The sequence below is a fragment of the Papilio xuthus genome, unplaced genomic scaffold, assembly GCF_000836235.2.
Source record: "Papilio xuthus unplaced genomic scaffold, Pxut_1.1 DF828142.1, whole genome shotgun sequence".
In the NCBI taxonomy this organism is placed as follows: Eukaryota; Metazoa; Arthropoda; class Insecta; order Lepidoptera; family Papilionidae; genus Papilio; species Papilio xuthus.
The window spans coordinates 3,652,957-3,674,594 of NW_013530507.1; the positions used below are offsets into that span (position 1 = coordinate 3,652,957).

Below are 21,638 nucleotides of genomic sequence, written 5' to 3' on the forward strand. Positions count from 1 at the left end.
TTACTATAAAATATTGTATCTACTAACTGTCGACCGCAACTCCGTAAACGCAGAACTAAAAAAAAAACTTAATTAGTAGCCTATGTGTTCTTCCAGACTGTGTTATACATCTATTCCAAATTTCAACATGATCCATGAAGCTGTTCTAGAGATACCTTTTAACAAACATCCATCCATCTATACATTCGCATTTATAATATTAAGATTAGACGTTTTAAAACTTATTTGCCATTTATTTGTAAATGATGTTTTCACGAGTTGTAAATTTAACATCGGCCAGAGATATATCGCGTCATTAGAAAGGAATCCAAATAAAAGCCGTTCTTATCAATGTTGACAGAGCAACGGTGATCAACATGTTTCCTTACTGTTTTAATTTAAGGTGGAATTTTTTTAGTAAATATAACCAAGCTATGATTATAATTTGTTGAAATAATTCTAGACTTTTCAATCAATTTTTAACGATAGCTACGATATGGAACAATTATTTATTCTAGACGTTAGTAATAAATTGATGCAGACATACCGTGAACGCCAGCGCCGAAATACTTATACCAAATAAAAAATTGTCTCTGCACGGTTAGATTAAGCACATTCTCTCCAAAGCGAATGTTATGGAATATAATGAACTTCATAACTGTATAGAAATGACAATAACTTTCAAGAAGTCACGTGATTGTCGCTCGTCATTTTCATATATTTTTGAAATTCGCTATAGAATCGATTAGGAGCGAATACACATATCCTACTTGCTCTATTAAAAATTACATTTATGTCTATTACGTTTCGACAAGGGGAATCTTTTATAAAATTACATTTTATCTATTTTTCAACGAAATAGGTTAATTTATAAGAAGGAAATTCATAATAATCTTGTCATCGTTTGTAAACATTTGCCTTCCTATCGTAATGCAATATAAAGTTGTCGATACCTATCCCCAGTGTGTATTTATAGCATTACCTTAATGATAACATGCTTTCCTTACAACACTCATCCAGAGTCTTTTAATTGGCTAGTATAAACTACGCTATAATCTCCGGACAAATGAGAGGAATCGTCTATCTTACCCCTTAATCTTTGTAAATGAAGCATATGATATTAAAAGTAGAAGATAATTTCCTGAATAAAATTTACAAGAATACAATCGCCATAGTTCATAGCCAAGTAAATTTCCTATGGAATTATATCTATGTAAAATCATGGCTTAAATCTATCATGGCAGAATATTTTTATAATCTACATATTTTGCGAAATATTTTCCTTTTTATTGATTAATATGATTAAGTCATTATATTAGTAAACCGATTCGATATCGATTCATAAGTAAACGATAATTTTTTATTGCCGTTGTGGTTAACAAATTAAGAAGCGCATTCATAAATTTAATTTATAAATAAATCTTGGCGTCGTCGATCGAGACCACACCTATCACGCCGATCTATTATCATCTGACTTATATCTAACCATCGACACGGCCAATTAACATGCCTAAACTTGTTTTTTTATTCAAATTTTTAAATATGGAAGGCGTATTGTGTCTAACCAGTATCAATAAATATTTCAAAAAAGGTTTTATAATGATAATCAAAAATGAGAATAGAATAGTGTTGTGTTGTTTTTTATCCAAATTGGTTATAATCTACAATTTACAAAATACGCAAAAAAATTAAAAGCTACCGATGTCAGAATGTTTGTATTATATGAATCATAGTTTGACATTAATATAATCTTATTATAATATAGTAATTTTTTATCGTAAATTAATAAAAAAAAATTATAACCAGTAAAAATTATACATCGTGAAATGCTTAAATAATTGACAACTAAAGTGTTTTAAGCAGATAATAAAATAAATTCAAATTAAAAATATAGAACAGATTCAGTTTAATAAATTTAAACAATAAGAAATAGATATAAATTGTAAATACTGGCATCCAATAAAGAAGTCGTTAAACATTAAAATAATGATTGCATTAGCCGCAAATCGGCCGCAGACCTGCGTAACAAATTCGCCAATGACGAACTGATTTATAGATTCGCGGAAGAATTCGGATATACGAAAAAAAAACATCGTAATAGCGTAGTAAAATGTTGCGAGAACAAAGCGATCGACCGTGCTGGATATATGCCAGAACTTTTTACCTAAACACTCTCATTCAGATACCTCATTCATACCAATAAACTTTTGCAAATAGTTTACCAGTTGTGGTAATGAACAAAAATACTTATCCATTGATGGTTATATTAAACACCATCACTTTAACGCTCATATCGAACACGCATACGAATCTCACATTTAAGTAATACCGTAAGAAAATTATAATATCGGAAGTAAGCGATTGTTGTTTATTAAAATATTCATCCATTAACATCCATGCTAGATCATATTATTTAAATAACTGTGTCAAACACGCAGTGAATATGTCTTTCCCTTTAACAATCTCTTCGTACAATTATTACGAGTATGTTCTAAATCTTATCACGTTTAATTAAACTGCGCGATCCGGCGTCGACCCGTTTCGTACTAATTCAAATTAAACCGACGTAGTTTATCATAATTCCGAGTTCATGTTAACATTTTTCAATTCTAAAAATAAATCACATAAAACACGTCGATGTTCAATAAAAATGTAATCGATACATAATCTATTTGCAGACGGTAATACAAAATATTTTTACACAGTTATAAAAGTTGTTTGGTTTACTGCGACTTGTCCTTGAATAGGCTCACGCGACTTACAATTTTCCAGCCGTAAATCAGTATCTATAAATACGGCTTCAAAAATACTGTAATCTGATTTATGATTAATAAAAACTACTCTGATTGATCGGAGCTACACATTTCATAGTTAAAGGTATTGTTGAATATAGTCTTACGATATTATAGACCTGTTAATACCAAAGAAATTTAGACATGACAACAAGAAAAATAATAACCTAACTCTCCTTAAACGTCATTACTAACGGATCACAAACAGGCAGGTCTAGTGTTAAATAACTCAGTATGAACAAAGATAGAGAATTAATGGCTATCATGGAATAGACAAGAGAGTTCACAAAAAAATAGAGAAGAGTGAGAGAAAGAAAGAGATATTAGAAGATAAAAGAGGCGTACGAGAGGTAATGTCTTTGCTTTCTATAATGTCCAGGTACATCTTCTGTTATAACCCAATCTGACTACTACTTGGGAGACCTGTTTTGGCTTGAATTGAATGATTTAACAGAGATAAATTACTTTTGGGTCGTTTTGGTGTCCATCCAATTCTTTTTTTAAACGCAACAGAATTTGTATATTACAAGGACTATGGATATTTGAATTCGAAAATATTTTGTTTGTTAAGACGGTATCTCACTCGGAGCTATTATCTCGTTTCGCTTGTTTGTTCGCGCTCAATGTTTTATTAACACAAAGCCTATGTACTTGAGAGACGAAAATTACGAAACACCAAATCGTTTTCAATAAAACCAAGAGAAGAAAACAAGTTTAAATTTGGCATTTTACCGTTAGAAGTGTAAAAGGATCGTGACAAATTAAAATCTATTGTCCATGTGTATCCCTCTGGGTTATGGTAGTTTGTGTTACCTCTACAAGGGAAGAGAGTACGGATGTATTATGAAAAGAAAAATGGTAACGAATAGCTTCTATTATTATATTATGTAATATTCAAAACATTCACTATCGAGTGATGCGATAAAGTTTGTAATTATAAAACATACACAATCCAAACATACCCCTCATTCATTCTCGGAAACGTAAGTTGTTTGATAGTGGAAACTTTCAATCCGTCCGGCTTTACGTGATCCGAGCACAAATACTATTGCCGACAAGAATTAAAAATTAACGCATTTAATTCACGTATCGTCGAGTAATGTGTCCCATAGGTCGCAATCTGAATATCAAAGTTTACGTAATATCTTAGGGCTCGCTTCCTTATTAAAAACTCAACAATTCTAAGGTCATGCGTAACAATTAACAGGATGCTATGATAATTGACATTAATAAAGCATCTCGATTTCCGTATAACTACACGACAGATTATATCTCACTAATATTATAAATACGAATGTTTAAATGGATGGATGTCTGTTTGAAGATATCTCCTGAACGGATCTCGATGAAGACTTATACACATACATAGAGTACTAATCAAGTTTTTTTTTTAAATTCCGCGCGGACTGAATCACGGGCGATAGCTAGTTACTCATAAATTTAAACTCATGGAAATAACTTATAGTCGAAAATTAAAATGGCGACATGAATCCTTAAAATGAAGAGAGCCTGAACATTCTTAATAGCACAACTTAAGAAAATTGCTGGCTCTACAATTCGAAACACATTTAAAAAGGTTAAAGGATTAAAAAATTATGGCACGCAGACTTAATTAGCAAACTCTTATATTCGTTACTAATATGCGCATAATTTTTTTAACAAACAGATCTATTCAGTAAACATGATCCTTTCAGAAATTATAACATTATTAGCTAACCTCAATGTTAATCAATCCATTACCATATACAACACAGTTTAATAACATTTCACGGTCAATGCCTTAACTGCAGCTTACAAGACGGTCTAATGTATTAGAACATTCGCAGTTTTCAATTAGATCCGTCATACTAAATTACTTCTAAACTTGCGAATTTTTGGCTAAGCTAGATTATCATGGTAATAGCTACTAACTTTATTAAGTAATGTAGTCATTTGTTTTCTGATCTAAACAAAAATCTAGACTTTATAACTTAGTAGTAAGGTAGAGGATGGCTCTATAGGTTGCCACGATTATCGACTTAGTAAATCTAAATAACGGCCCTGCACTGGGTCAGCGTGGTTGACTATGGCCTAGTCACCCCAAACTTAGGGTAGACTCCGATCCGATCAGTGGAGACACCTAGTAAGCTATGAAGGCTAAATAAAAACACCAGTGAGCTATTCTGGCTAGAATAAGTCCATCTATAGCAAAATACGCGCTAGAGTACAAATAAAAGGAAAATCAAACATTAAGTTAAAATATCAGACTTCGTTATTTTTTTAAATTCCCATTATAAATAAATATAATAAACATATGTGCAAGCAGGAAACACTCATTTAATTCTATATCGATTCATGAATTAAAGATTGAAAATAATACGAACAATTCTTACCCGACAAATATAATTTTGTCTTGTTAAAGAAGTGAATTTAGTGCATCGCAAGGATCAAGATGACGAGTATCTTAATGATATTTCTCCTGATATTTGTAACGGTAAGTAACTATTACTGTAAAAATGTATTAAAATTTGTAATATTGTCATCTCTTTTATACACTTTGAAAAAACAGAGACAATATGTACTTGCACGTTTAACAGAGGTAAAGCTAGAAACATCTTTTCTTTCTATGCATCCTCTCCTCCGTGGATTTAAGTTTCGAAATCAGTTGTCCGCTTGCTTATTTGCTACCTAATACTATAAAAAATGTAGTAACACAAATGTCACGTTAGTGTAGTTCTGCGGTTACTATATTTAGCAACTATTAAGCTAATTTACTTTTAATATCAGGTCAAATGGAACGTACAAAATCATTGGCAACGTGTTAATGATTGTAAATTGCCAGGCTGTCTAGACGCTCAATTTTCAATGATTGTGGTCACCTAGCGTTGATTAGGAAATTTGTGTACGCGGTGACACTTGTTATAGATATGTTCCATCAATTTAGGTCACACGCCTAACCATTTATTGTAATTCACATATCGATCTTTTTAATCAATCATATGTTATGTATTATTTAGATATTCCAGAACAATCTTTTCGATTTGATATATTGATACGAAATTTTATTTATTCCTTTTTTCTATCTTACTTCTTACTAATATTGTAAATGCAAATATTTGGACAGATACATGTTTGTTTGAAGGTATCTCCAGAACGGCTGCATGGGCCTAGCTGAAATTTGGCATAGAAGTAGAACACAGTCTGGAAGAACATATAAGTGACTAATTATTATTTTTTTCATGCCGCGCGGACGGAGTCGCAGGCGACAGCTAGTATTTACTAAAAACATAATAAGAAAACTAAAAAAAAACATAATTAGTAGCCTATGTGTTCCAGAGTATTTTCTATATGTATACCAAGTTTCATCGAGATCCGTTTAGATGTTCTGGAATTACGTTCAAACAAACATCCATCCATCCATCTAAACATTCGCATTAATAATAATAGATAATTAACAATTAAATTGTTGTTAATCTTAAGATTACATCCAGACAATAAGAGGTATTTTTCTATTTTTCTGAAGGTAAATTGATCCGAAATGCATATTGGTATGGACCAAAATAAATACGTACATACTTACTGTCCGGATGTAGAACGTAGATCTGTTTTCATTTCCTCTTTATGTCTGTTATTAAACATTGCATTTCTAGTGACGTGCTTGTTCGAATAAGATAAAAAATTAAAAACTCAACATTCTTCTCAGAAAAACTGAGAATTTACGTACGTTGCCTCATTTGCTGATCGTAAAGTTTGACATTGAGATTGTTGGTTCATTTTTAGTACCAGGAAATCAACATTAGCTTGTCGTCGGTTGCGCGGTGGTTGCGGGTATTATTCAGAGATCGTTTTACGAGCGATGTGTCCCTTGTTTTAACTATATTGCCCGCTTATGTTTAATAAACCGTGCTGGCGCCGACCAGGCGTACGATTTGTTTGGTTTTCACTAACGGATTATGTCGACTTCGCGTTAATAATTGTATTGTCACGGATTTTTCACTTACGCGCAACATTGTGTTTCATTTATTTTTCAATGAAATGAATATAAAAATGCCTACAAAATAATATTAGGCAATCGTAGCGGTTTAAACAAGTGTCCCAACGTGTGTAAATTTTATAAATATCTGGCTAAAGAAATAATAATTTGTTTGGCATTTTTTTTCTTTAGGGAATTCATTGTGTTGCATCACGGTGTTTTCCTTCACCGTAAGAACGTCGGATAAACGTACATATGTAAATCGGAAATCGAAAAACACATTGGTACATGGCGGGACTCGAACCAGAACCGACGCTCCGCTCGAATTATTAGATTACAACTGTTTATATACATATAACAAAATAAATCTTTGAAATTATTTTCTATTTATACATAGATTATCGTAAATTATTTATTCATACATAACTTCTCACATTATACATAGTAGCCTCGTATTTACATTGGCAATAAGTATTGTGTCGCACGATGCGACCCAGTTGGAGTAGTGTTTGCATAGTCACTTCAAGCAGACACCTTTGTCTCACCCGACTGAGACTCAATGGCTAATTTAGTATTCCACTAATCTGATTCAGTTGTTCAGTCGACCTGGATATTCGGTCATATAAATTTCATGCTCGTGTCATCGGTTGGTATTCCATTGTTTCTGTACCAGACGTTATCAACAGCGTCCATATATTTGATTCTAACGATACAATGACTCAGCTATCGCTTTGTTAATAAATAAAAGGGTAGCTAGCGTCTAGCAAGAACGCTTCTAGGTAAAGAATGAAGTGATCCAATTAAATCATTAAATTAACTGTAATAGACGAATTAAGAGAAGAAGGATAGAAGAAAAAAGAAAAGAACGAAAGGTGTCAAAGTGATATCTAAGACGGAAGAGAATTTAAATATGATGACTGATTCATTTGTAAAAGTTGTACTAACTTTGCCGTCCTTCCATAGGAAAAAAGGGCACGGAGATGATTTGACAGCACAAAAAGGAATGGTGTAACTTCGTGGATATATTTTTGCACAGTTCAACTCCACGTACATTTATCTGCTATTACACATCTATTTCAAAACTCTTTAAATTCCTCGCATATTAATGAAAAATGTAACCAACAATTTTATCGGAATTTGATACCATATAAGCGTGCGACCTTGTGAGCTTTATCTGTTGACACTCATGACACATTCTACGTATTCGAGTGCAATAAATTGCATTCCCTAAACGTTTCGGCCTTGCCTGTGTTTGTACACTTTGTACCGCACGAAACAATTGACAACTAGCGATGTGACATAAACGTATCTGATTCTCATGTGCCGAATTTAGAAGTACAGATAATAAAGAAATCAATTAATTCTTGTTCTTAAGGCTGACTTTACTGTTATATTTCACTAACGCTATGATTAATGAGAAGATTTTGAACTAAACAATTTTGATTGGTAGCCCCTATAGCTTATCTCGCCGTTAAACTCATGAAAATGTTTAAAGAATATGCGAAAACGACATACATATGTAGTTGGTATCAACTACACGCTTTGTTAACTTCACTTTAAGAGCTGAATAAATTAAACTTAATTTAAAATCAAACTGTCAACGTTCAAGTTCAAATCGCTACTTGACCAAATTCGGTCGTAGCCTATAATTGTGTTTTATGGGGGCGTAAATACTTATGTTTTGTTCTTACTCCGGCATTAGGCAATTTAACTATCACCGATTTTATATTAACCTTTCCTCACTCAATTAACTGTCATTTCTCTGCTGCTAAATTTTCTTACTTCAATTCTACTTTCGCTTGATTTTCATTCATCGTTCGTGTGCTAACCCGCATTCTTGTTTTAACTAATCATCACATTAGCGCTTGACGATTGAAACTTTCTATACAAATAATATGCACAAGTAACTACTACATAACTAAAAGTAAACAAAACATTGTTGACTTTCAGATTATTTCTTTTGCTATTCCTTTCCTTTTTATTTTGTCGCTTATTATACTCTTATTACGTTATTAGTTGTACAAAAAACTATGTGATATTTGAGCGAGTGAATTACTAACCTGACAAGCCGAAGACATGACGTCATAGAACTAGTCGACGCATATGTATAGACATATCAAGACGAGTATTACTTCAGTAATGAAGACGATGAAAAGAGAATTACTAACCTAAAAGAATGAAGGACATTAAGTTTCTATCAAAATATTCACTGTGTAATTATTAAGATTGGATTATAAATAACTATATGATATTACTATTGCCTAATACATTCGATAATAGAAAAACTGTAATGGTACAAGCTAAAAGCCAGATTCTTGCACCACAGTAGTATGAATCATATCCGTCTTAAAAATTCAACAAAGTTCCCTTGCGATTGTCGATTGAGGCAACTCCTGTGACCAGTGCGAGATTTCGATGTTGTTATCTCAGAGCGGCTCATAAAATTGACATTACTATACGCTAATGTTCTACACGCATTAGTGTCACATTTAATATTACGAAATGATGTAAGCGTGCGTTATGGCTAAATGCATTTTTGTATTGAACTGGCTCGTATCTTTTTTTTTTCATTAAAAAGCTTTTAACATCTTGATACATCTAACACGAACAAATTACCACCGGCTCGAGGCTTAAAAATTATAATCCTATCGCCACAAGAATGTAAACACTACTAATAAAACTCGTAAAAAAGTCACTTAACTAAATGAACTAGTTTTCGCGACATTCTGAATTAAGAGATGTATTCTTAGAACTTTATTAGTAGCACCCGTTTTAGTTCCCCTTCTTGAACTGACTTGATATTTACACTTTAATAGTTGCTTGACGTACACGATGGCTTTGGGTCCCGAGCATAATTGCCCATAGATTACGTGTTGCAGGTGAAGGCGTAATATTGTAAATAGATGAAGTGGCACTTACCAACTCGATGCTCCGTTCACCGCCTGCAGGTAGCTGGTCACTCGGCATCAGACAAGTCAAATAAGTCACTGTCAAATAGTCTTAAGCGGCCAACAATGCTGTAGTCCCGATGTACCGCTTCCCGTAAGCGGTAAAGACGCGTCATTACCGAACGCGGTACCGTAAATTTACGCGACCCTGTACGCAAGGAAACCGACACGACCGATGTGTAAACTTCTTACAAATTTTGTCGACTGTCATTAATGACAAACTTCGCCGCACCGCCTTCCCCGCACAAGTCCCCGCAGGCCCCGCGTTCGATCGTAGCGGTGAGGGATTTCTAACTACCCACTTGTTCGAGATAATAAAAATTAACTCGCCTTACCTACATTAAACCGCATATACCGAACCGAGAATTTTAAAACTATAGTTACTCATTGAATATGACGAACCACAAAGCATTTATACTGGACATCTTCATAATATCAAACATCATTACCAGTATTGGATATGCTGGTACTGTATAATTTATCAATTAGTCAGACTTATAATAGAAATATTAATCACATACATGTTACATACGCTTACTTTTGTCACATGTCATCTCTTAATGATTAATTTGTTTTAGACTACTGGGATAAGTTTTAAGTACCGATTAATGTTTAAATGTTATGACGACATATTATGAAGTTGCAGGTAAATCGTGAAATTTTAAAACCTACTAATGAGCAATAATATTTACCGATTTATTTAAAAAAAAAACTTGTGAAAACCTTAGTTATTATTTTTTTTTTGTTGTCTTTAATGTAAATAAAGTTAAGAACAATCGTATATAATTGTTTTTTTTTTTTAATTTGACACTTTTTACTTTACATAGAAATCAAAATTAAGACACAAAGAGAAACAAGTATAAAATGTAATTACAAAATGAAGTCAGTTAAAACCCCTTTCCGTTTACATAATTACTACGATTCGAATGAATAGACAGGGCACTTCAACTGGATTACATAGATTTGTTAGAAGTATAGACACGGCGGAGTATTCCTGTTCGGCTCACCTACCACAGAGTAGCAATTTCTTAGACTATCCATTATAATCAAGAAATACGTGACCCTTATCTTACAGCGCTACAGCAAATTACATAACTGACTCATTAAATTTACCGCATTCAATATAAATCCATAGATGTTCATGATTGTATTAGATACATTACTTTTTTTATATTATAAGGTGGCAAACGAGCGAGCGGTCACCTGAAATCGCTGAAATAGCGAAGTGACCGTTGCCCATAGACATACGCAATTGCATATGCGTTGCCTACCTTTAATCGACGGAGGAGAGGATGCACAGAAAGAAAATATTCTCCCTTTCCATGCATCTCCTTATCGGAAAGTCCACTTACACTTCCCATCCTTTCCTTATAAGAAAAAGGGTAGGAAGGGAAAGAGGACTAAATAAGGCCTCCGGGACGCACACTCATCAGACGAAACGCGGAATTGCTTCCACTTCACGCCTGTCTTCTGTGTGGTCGTGGTATTTCACCGGGCGAGCCGGCCAATTCCGTAGCTTTTGAAGATGATAGAAACAAGAAAATTAAGTATATAATTGAGAAGAAACCTCGTATTGTTTGAATTTAATTGTTATTGTAAATATTAATGCTTATATTTAATGTCACATATCTTCCTTGATTATTAATTGACTTGTTATAAATTGTTAGGAATCTCATACATATATATAAATAAATACCACATCAGAAGCACAAGAACGAGGAAGGTCTGTTCTATTTCCTAATCCTACATGATTGACCGTTTGATAGCTACGTGGTCTTTGATACTATAAGTACGAGATGAAACGAAATTCCTGGAAGAGTTACTAGGATTGCTCCATTCTAATCCTATTCGATTGTAGTGTCACTTCCAGTAATTCATCTCAAAGCTTAGCAACTTTACTTTGTTAACAGATGTACCAAATATTACAAAGTTTGGCTTAAGAATCTATAGTTTTAAGGGAACGTAACGCATTTTAGCTTATTCATATCTGGGCCCTTATATCAGAAAAACATTATATTAACAAAGTAGTTAAGTCATATTTGGTCCTATATACAATATTATATAGTACTGTAGATAAGACCAAATATTATAAACATTGTATATTACAATAGTATGTATTTTAAAACAACGGTGAAGTCCAAAATATAAATCACCGGCTGTCAAAAAGTTAAGACACGTGTTTAACAAAACAGTGTCTTACTTTTGGGGATTACAGTAAATGTACTAAATATGCGTATTGATAAGATCAAAATAACAAAAATAGATATTAAAATATTTTAGACCAAACATACAATTGCTTTAATTTTGGACCTTCGCCAAGATTTTATCAGTGACCAACGAACGGCATGACTACATTACCATGGTACGAGTACAATGCCTAGTTGTTAAACTGAGTTTTTAGTTTTGTACATCGTGTTTATACCAATTCATCTATCTACTTCACGGCTCTTAGTCTACTCTGAAATTTTATTTTATTATAATAGCTGATGAAATATTTTTAAAATGTTTATTAAATTTAATTAAAACATTCCTTTCATATAGCAATTAATATCAAATTCATTACGAGAGCAGAAACGGTAAGGTTTCATTAGGCGCTGTGCTGACTCTTCAGTTGGAATCCAATTAACGCAATCATTAACATGCCAGATAACATCAGACTCTATAAATAAACAAAAGCAATTGAACTCTTAACACAAATACTTCCCGTGCGGTGCGCTATGAATCGACATTTGTATCTAAATTGTAATTATCTTAAACGTTCATATTAACAGATGGTGTTTAGATCATAACAAATCTACAATTTTAGTTAAATTATTAGTCTAGAATCTAACTATTATAGCAGTGATAAATCCAAAAATTAATAAATAAAAGAATTGGAAAGTTATAGGTTCAAATTGAGTATTTTAAAGATACAGTCAAATATTTCCCAGCAAATATTTATGCTTAGTTATTTAGATTCTGGTCATTTGTCTTCTTCTAACTTATAAGTAACTCATTTAAAGCTATGGATTTTGTTAATTACGAAAATATCCGCCCACTTTTCCATGTTCAAAGCGCGACATCCGTGAAGCATCCTGACAGCTTAATCCGTACAATACCATTCCTGACATAAATCAACTGGAGAGTTCATGTAAATTTGCATGACTAATCTAATATTGCGTCTTGTAAGTTTTTCGAAAGTCGTGAGAGGCGTAGCAAATTGATTTGTCGTTGGAAAAAGTCTGTTGTAGGTGGGTGGTATTTTATTTGTTTAATAAAATTAAACTACACAAATGTCTTTATGTTTGATTGCAAAATCTTTTACTGCGCTTTACCTTTGTTTTATTTCTCACCTATATTATTTTTTTATACGAGTATTTACTGTGACAGATCTACAGATATTTTATGGAAGTGTTATCTTTCTTATGTTATCTAATTTGTGGCTGCAATCCTATGATCTACTAGCTACAGATGATATAATTTCTACATTAGAGACATTTTGATACATTTTCAGTAGACTTTAAGAAGCTGTAAAATATATACATTGTAAGGTATACTGTCCTATCGGAAATAAGAATGTATTCCTTGTCCTGATTTAACTAGTCTTGATCCTTTTGATATAAATTTAAAGTTTTGACATAATAATCTAAAATTAATTATGTGTTTAGGTGGTGGGCCGCGAAAGTGTCCTAGCTTCAACGGCTAATCGCGAGCTACGGTGCGGCCGGCGACTGGTGTCGGGGCTGTTCACGCGGCCGCGGCTGCCGCTCGGCTACTCGCATGTCGCCACCGTGCCACGCGGCGCCTGTCGCCTCAACGTCTCCGAGATACTGCCCAGTGACAATTATATCGGTACATACACCACACAATTTATTATGTTCTGCTTGACTATTTGCAGGTTTCTCATTTGACATTAATATATTTTAAGGTCTATTAAAAGAATTTTAAAGCTTCAGGCAAATAAATGTAATAACAGTTGGTGAGCTACATTGAATGTAGAAATCGTTCCATTATTATTTTATTATTAAAGTGATTTAGTCGATACATAGTAGGTCACGAGAGATCTTAATAGAGAGATGAAGTGCCTGCCAGAGCAAAGATCGATGTCGAATCGATTAATCGGAATTGCAGGCTCGCACCGGCCGAGCGCGCATCTCCTCAATAGAGGCGCCTACGCCGCAAATTGTGAGATAAATGGAGATAGCCGCTTTTGCAATTGGTATTTAATTATTTGCATGACGCAGATCGTAATAGTTCGAGACGTCAATTTACTGTACGCTAGGTTGTACGATACAATATGTTGTTTAATTGTTCTAGCGTTGAGGGTGACGAATGGGTCTTACATTGTAAACGGAGACTTCGCTGTGAGCGCGCCGGGAACATACGAAGCGGCGGGCGCGAGATTTCTCTACTCACGTAATGCTGGTCTCGATAATGTTTTCGCCATGGGACCTGTACATCAATCTATCGATATTATGGTAATCTCTTTTTCATATTTCTATCTAACATAAATCATGGGCCCTTCAAAGACTCCAAATAGACCTATATTTGGTTGCTCAGTATTGTCACTCAAATACTTACAAAGAAAATTACAATGTTTATACAACCTTAACATTTTTTTTATAGGTGTTATATACGCAACCAAATCCAAACATAAAGTACGAATACTTGACTGATTCACCTCCCGACGATACTTCGAACGACATCCCGACCACGAGCGTACACCATCAGACTGCACGGCATCATCGCCACCATGCCGATTCACATACCAGGGCTCTTGACAAGTCTGAACCGTCCCTAGCCAAGCAGCCAGAGTTCTCCTCGGTAGAGAGCCAGTACCAAATAGACAGCAACGTTATTGAAGACAGAAAGTTTATCTGGAAAGTAGTATCGTTTACGCAATGTACGCGTACATGCGGCGGAGGGCTGCAGATTGGTAAATACAAGTGCGTGGAAGTAGGCGATAAAGATCGGGAAGTGTCGCCAGCACATTGCTCTGGCAGCTCTCCGCCTGCACGGCGCAGACGCTGCGGCACTGCACCTTGCCCGCCAAGGTGGAGGGCCGCCGCTTGGGGACCCTGCCCTGTCTGCGGTCCTGCTCATCGTACCAGAATTGTTGGCTGTGTACAAGATCATGCTAGAGGAATTACTAAGGTACCGACTTTATTATTTGGTATTGTATAAAGAAGATGTAACTTTACAGTTCTGTTTTCTGCCTTAACAGTCATCTATCAGATTTCAAAATTAAATGTCACCAATTTATTGAACCATTTATTCTATATTTTATAAAGACACATATTGTTATTTCACTAAGCTAATGGAAGGACTGTAATGCCTTGGTCTTACAGATAAGCGATCAAAAATGCCCTCTACCGATGCCACCGAGCAGTGAGCCGTGTGACATTCCGAACTGTGACGGCACGGCTGTTAAGACGAGTACGGAAGCTCGTTTAGACTCGAGGCGTCAGGTGCGCCCCAAAGATCGCACGGAGACCTTCCGAGAGGGACCGGTCGTATCCCTCGCTGCGAACGCGACGGAGAACGAAGTTACACCTACCATGGAGTCGTCGTCATTTAGTTACAGCGCACCTGGAGGATGGCTTTACACTGAATGGTCTGAGGTACATACACGAGTTTTTCCAAATACAATTTATGGAATTGTAGGTTCATGCTCAAACAAAACTAAATTACTTTACTTCTATAATAGCTGGGAACCTCCAATCTCAGAGGCCTCGGTGGCTTCACAGACCAAAGCCCACTTTGGATCGATACGATATAATAGTTCGGAGGTCGTCATCCCATTCTCTTTCTATTGTTGTATTACTCTGTGCCTGATACTTATCTTGTTTTATAGTGTGTGGGGTGGTGCGTGGGTGGCGGCGTGCAGTCCCGAGGCGTGCGCTGCGCGGACCCCACCGGCTGCTCCTCTCACAGAGCACCGCACCCGTCACAAGCCTGTACTCCCAGGAAGCAGTGTGATGCGCAATGGTTTACTGGTAATATACATTGGTTCAGATGTTGCAAAGAGGTGAAATATTATTCTTCTAGAAAACATCGCTAGGGATGATGTAAAAATTCCCAAAAAACAAACTAGACTCAGATTCCCGCTCAAGACTATAAAGCAATTGACTTTTATAAATGAGGATCCTGATAGCTCGTCTGGTTTAGCTTGATATAGAGAAAATGTAGCGACCAACTATGCCAAACAGGAACAAGTAGACGAACATTATTCGCAGCGTAAGCTTAAAAGCTCGCAAATTGTATACAAAGGATAGCTTTTAACTATTACATAATGATGCAGGCGAGTGGTCACCATGCTCGGCGGCTTGCGGCGGCCGTCAAGTGCGCGGTGTGATCTGCGTGGGCGGCAACGGCAGAAGACTGCGCGACGGTTCCTGCCGCACACCACGCCCTGAAGCTGAACGGGCCTGCGGAGGGACTTGTGCGCCCTCTTGGTATCTTAGTGATTGGGGAGAGGTAAGCATATAAAACATCGCCAGGAGTTTGCATCGGCATGATTAATACTACTCATATTTTTGAAAGTCTGGACACTAAAACACGTTCACTGCTGGACGGTTGTTGTTGTCTCAGTCACATGTTGGCAGCATAACCCAGAGGACTGCTACTATTTTGCCTTTATCTGTCTATCCATATGTATGATATATGATTTTACCTAGACTGAATCTCTAACTCTTCCTTGTTAAATTAACTGTTAGATCTCGGACATAGCTATATTGAAAACATTGCAATTACTTTCTTGATTTATAGTGCCTTGGTAATAGTGATGTTATACTCGTAATAATTAATTATTATAAACAGTACAATTCATTTTAGCAAAAGTATTCTTCTAAAAAGTTTTCCTAGTGTCAATAACAAAGTTCACTAGGCTGACTATATTTAGTATCTGATAAAATAGGCAGCAAATTAGGACTTTTCCTTGACCCAGTTTAATAAGCATCGATATAAATTGTCCAATACACGAGGGCGATGAAACCAGGCCCATTAGAACGTTTCTTATACGTCAATGCAATGCACTTAACAATACTTACGAACGAGGCAACGCACCTGTTACCAATTACGTTATTTATTTAAATTCAAATACTTTATTACGTCCACATTCATCTTCTCATATATTGTTTGTATTTAATCATGGAATATAAATTGAAATGAATTATGCAATACATCCATTACCTACATTGTTTTAGCTACGAACATGTATTAAGAACTTAGTATAAATCTTAGTCACAGTTATCTTAGGGTTAGCTTCGAGCCCCACAGTTTCGATATATGACCTGATGATGAAATTTTAAGAACCGTAAGCTCTGTACAAATGTTTTCCGATTACTGTTAGGAAAGGGCCTAAAGTAAAATCTTATTAGGAAATTAACTTTAATAAAAAACATTCACATTTTGTGTTTTGTAGCGGTTAACAAGAGTGCTGTAACATCGTAGTATATTTTTTTGTAGGCAGACTCGTGTACTATATAGCACTTCAACATTTTGTTTTACAAGCCTGCAGCGGTACACATCTATAAATCTTCATCTACATCGTCATGTTCTATAGACATTTATGGAATTTCAATCGAGACCTGAATTATCTTTTAACTTTCTCCGCTTTTGTTTTTTTCGGTGCAGAACATATGTTGGACAGATGTTTGCATACTGATTCATTCTATAGTAGAATGTGTAACTATAGCATTGAGAGGAATCTTGATACACAAAATATGATGAACTTCATCAATACTGTACTAGAGTAACTTATATCTTAACAATATTTTGTTTCTAGTTCGTATTCCTCTTATCCGTTTATTGCAACTCACCTTTATCTTTTCACAATGTAAAATACCTATCAAATAAATAAATATTCCTAATTTTACCATAGCATTATCTTAACCTAATAGTTTGACTGTTACTTAAAGAAACTATGAAATTGTTGAATCGTATTCTTTCACGGAATACCAAAGGTATGGTCAGTCGAGCTTATTTTTTAATAACTACTTTTTCCGGCAGTGCTCTGGTCCTTGTGAGGCAGGCATCCAAAGCCGTACCGTATGGTGCCTGCGTGGCGGTGAAGCTGGAGCTAGCGGTGCCGCTAGGGACGCTGCGTGCGCCGGGCTACGGCCGCCAGCGCGCCGCTCCTGCGTTCCTCCACGATGTACCACCAAGCCTGAAGTCAAGCCTGCTGTTATCGCGCCTGTGTCTGGTAACATTTATCTTTAAATTGTAGTATTATTTACTTTTTCTTTCCTTTTAATCTCTTTTCTCTGGCCTTCCCTTTGGACCCTCAAATTTATCATGTATATCTTACTGCTAAAATTGCTTGAAAATTAAAAATTATACAATTAATTATAGACCAGATTTTTTTTAAAATTTAGTTGCTGTTACAGATCCAAATTTGGATAAACTTTACGCCCAAAAGAAAGCCTTAAAATCTAAATTTTACATCTTAAAGTAGGTAGATGGAATCAAGTCAATTACTGATTCATATTTAGAATATAATGCCTTATTTCACTAGTTACAGATCCTCAAAGAGTGACGAGACACCAAAGCCATAACACACAGAACTTCAAAGAACGATCGCCGGCGCAAGGTTAGTTCAACTCCTCATTGCACATAGAATGGAATAGAGTAGTCATTATATCTTAATTACTTCTTACTAATATTTTAAATGCGAATGTTTAGATAGATGGATGGATTTGTTTGAAGGTATCTCCAGAACGGCTGAATGGATCTCGATGAAATTTGACATACATATAGAACAAAGTTTGGAAGAACGCGTAGGCGGAGTCGCGGGCGATAGCTAGTTTTTTTTAATAAATGTTTATGTTTTAAATTGTGTATTACGCAGGTGCGTGTGCAGATAAGCTGAGTAACTGCATGCTGGCGGTGCAAGCGCGGCTCTGCCATTATCCATACTACGCCGACTACTGCTGCCACTCCTGCCACGGACGATAGACATATTACTATTATGGTAACAAATTAAATATCACTCATTAATAAAGAGAATTCCTGTCTTTTATGTGATATACAAATCTGATACTTAACCTATAACTAGTTATTTTGCTGTTTCAAAAAAAAATATTTTTTCGATTTTCAAAATCAATGTCAAAAAATTTTTTGGTCTCAACATATAATATTATCAAGAGTAGAATTTAAATATAATACTTTTATATTTATTTGTCACTGGTGAATATATTTATAAGTAAGAATCTATAATATTATTTCCATTATTTTTATCAGGTAATGCGTGCGGTGGAAAGCTAGTAAGGAAGCGACTACACGGTGTTAGACCTATGACTCATAGTATTGTGATATGTAATGGACGCATAGTGAGTTCCATGATCAGTGAAATACCAAACTAGACGCACGAGAAAGCAGCATTTGTCATTTAAGGCTCTGTAAAACCTCTATGTTCTGTAAGTCCTTACCTTATTGTAAACGCATAACGATAGGGTAATATGGAAGGACCTTAAATGAAACAAATGTCGATCTAAACAGCCATACACCTAATATTTAATTACGCTGTTTCTAACCTTAACGCTATTGAGTAAGGTTCATAATAGCTTACGCATTTTAATATATGTTATGCGATTTTATTATACATTTAGTTTCAATAGGTATTAGGAATAGTGTCGTGATCTCTAGACTATAGTTGATTTATAAAGTAGATCTGTCAAACTGTTCGAATCAATTCTAATATTAAAATAAGTTTAAACGTTTTCAATTTAAACGTGGATGTATTTTAATATATCTAGTGTACATTTTATTGCGTTTATTTTTAAAAACAAAGATAAAGAAAACAATATTTGTTTAAATCTTTATAGACTTTCAAATTTGAAAAAATATCTTGACGTATCAAATTCATAATTTGTCAGATAAATATTACAATGTAATTAACAAAAGTGGTAGTGTTTAAAAGTATATTAATAAACGCGATAAAATCCATTGTATTCCGCTTTTAAATAATGTAAAGAAGCTCATTTTATCACAATTATCAAAAAGAATTTCGAATAAAATTGTATTTTAAGAGATTAAAAATGTATTATAAAATATTTTTATTAGTTTTTATATTAGCAATGTTTCTTTGTGTCTGAAGTTTGCCACAGAATAGAACGCACGTCACACGGAGTGAGCAAGACGGATATACACGAGAACCAAAGTATGAAAGAGAAGGAAGATACACTAACTTCAGACGCAATGAAGATACGTAACGCGTATAACTGCATGAATGTAATTCATAGGATCTTAGTCTATGCGACATAGAATAGAAAATTATAGTATTCTTTATTAATGTAAAATTAAAAACATATGTTTTATTATGGTGTGTATTTCTTAGAAACTATTTTAATATGTGTTCATATTTATTTACGCTGTTTTCTATATTATTCTATAATTTGTAATATTATTATAGAATTTTGTAAATAGTTTCATGAATAGTGCATTTATTTACTGGCTGTTCATAGCGTATAGTCAACAATAGTCAGTGGTGTTATATCAAAATGAAATAAATCAATTTCGAATAGGATAATATGTTTTTATTTACGGTTTTTAATTAAATATATCTGTACTAATCATGCATATAACAACGTACAAAAATAAAAAAAGCTTTAAACACTGTTCGTTGTTTCATTTCGTAATTCAAATATTTATATAACACTTTTTTTAAGAGAGCGTCGGTGGCTCAGGCGTTAAACTCGACTTGTAATCTGCAGCTCCAGGGTACGAATCCCGCCATGTACCAACATGTTTTTCGATTTACATATGTACATTTATCCAACGTTCTTACGGTGGAAGGAAAACATCGTGATGCAACCTGCACATATTTGGGAAGAAATTCAAAAATATTTGTGAAGTACTATGGCCTAGTCACCCCTAACTTAGGGCAAGCTCCGAGCCCCTCTCTGCGAATGTATAGTAGATGCTTCTGCTGACCTTTCTTTGGAAAACTTAAGAAGTCCTCAATTTTTTATCTTAATTAATTTACATAAACATTTTCTTCAGTCTTGAAGTTAATGAAATAAAGAAGTCTATAGAAACTGCTAGAGTGAACAGCCAAGTGAGAATGATGAGAGATTTCACAGCGTTATCATTTGCCATCCAATTCTTGAAGGAATGTGCATTAAAACCAAAGCACAAGGCGGCAGTCGCACAAAACAGTGTAGTTATACTTGTGACGTAGTGCGTATATCTGATGACAATCACCTTCTCTGATGAGTTGAACGTATGCGCATTATGCAAGAGTGCTCCATTCAGAAAACTTAATATGCAAAGTATTAGTGCGCATAATGCTGAAAATTGTATAGAATTAGTTGTACTGGTTTGAAGGAAAAACATACAAGTACGTTAGAATCTAACTAATATTATAAATGCGAATGTTTTGATGGATGGATGGATGTTTGTTTGAAGGTATCTCCGGAACGGCTGCATGGATTTCGCTGAAATTTGGCATGGATGTAGCACAAACATAGCCAGGAAGAACACATAGGTTTTTAATTAAGTCCGCGCGGACGGAGTCGCGTGGGACAGCTAGTATTTTTTATAAAAATGGATGGCGTTAGTTGTCAATATAAAATTAGTATGTTTTTATTCATGTAAAATAATTGTTACTCTCATTGTAATTAAACAATCACTGCAAATGCGGAAATTTAATTCTCATGGCAGTATAGAAAAGGCCGCGCCGTGACATAAATTCTGAACTGTCATATTAAGAATTAAAAATGATAACATAAGAGTTATGTTACATAAAAACGACCATAACAGAGTTTTGAATAATGCCACCTGTAATATATTTTTCTTACCGAGTATACCATGTGTCGTGTTAAAATTTGTATGTTTTTCCTTTATCATTATAACACTACCAATAATGATCAATATGATGGCCAATACTTGAAGTATCCAGTGCAAATGTTTGCGATGCCTTCTCTTAAGTAAAATAGACCAACTATTGTACTCAGAGAGTACCAAAATTCCTTGGCACATAAAGAATTG

General features: G+C 34.6%; 1 protein-coding gene across 2 annotated transcripts in view; it reads left to right on the top strand.

Annotated features, from left to right (window-relative positions):
• Positions 1–20,257, top strand: part of LOC106114432 (A disintegrin and metalloproteinase with thrombospondin motifs 7) — a 95,809-nt gene extending 75,552 nt beyond the window's left edge. The window contains exons 8-17 of one of the 2 annotated variants that reach the window (XM_013307649.1): positions 13,319–13,502; positions 13,968–14,128; positions 14,277–14,804; positions 14,999–15,271; positions 15,505–15,646; positions 15,952–16,127; positions 17,661–17,853; positions 18,166–18,240; positions 18,499–18,621; positions 18,891–20,257. In XM_013307649.1, coding sequence (XP_013163103.1) covers positions 13,319–13,502; positions 13,968–14,128; positions 14,277–14,804; positions 14,999–15,271; positions 15,505–15,646; positions 15,952–16,127; positions 17,661–17,853; positions 18,166–18,240; positions 18,499–18,605 — 1,839 coding nt within the window. In that variant the 3' untranslated portion in view covers positions 18,606–18,621; positions 18,891–20,257. The remainder of the gene's footprint in view (positions 1–13,318; positions 13,503–13,967; positions 14,129–14,276; positions 14,805–14,998; positions 15,272–15,504; positions 15,647–15,951; positions 16,128–17,660; positions 17,854–18,165; positions 18,241–18,498; positions 18,622–18,890) is intronic. The other variant, XM_013307650.1, reaches the window with a different exon arrangement.
• The last annotated feature ends 1,381 nt before the right edge of the window (positions 20,258–21,638 follow it).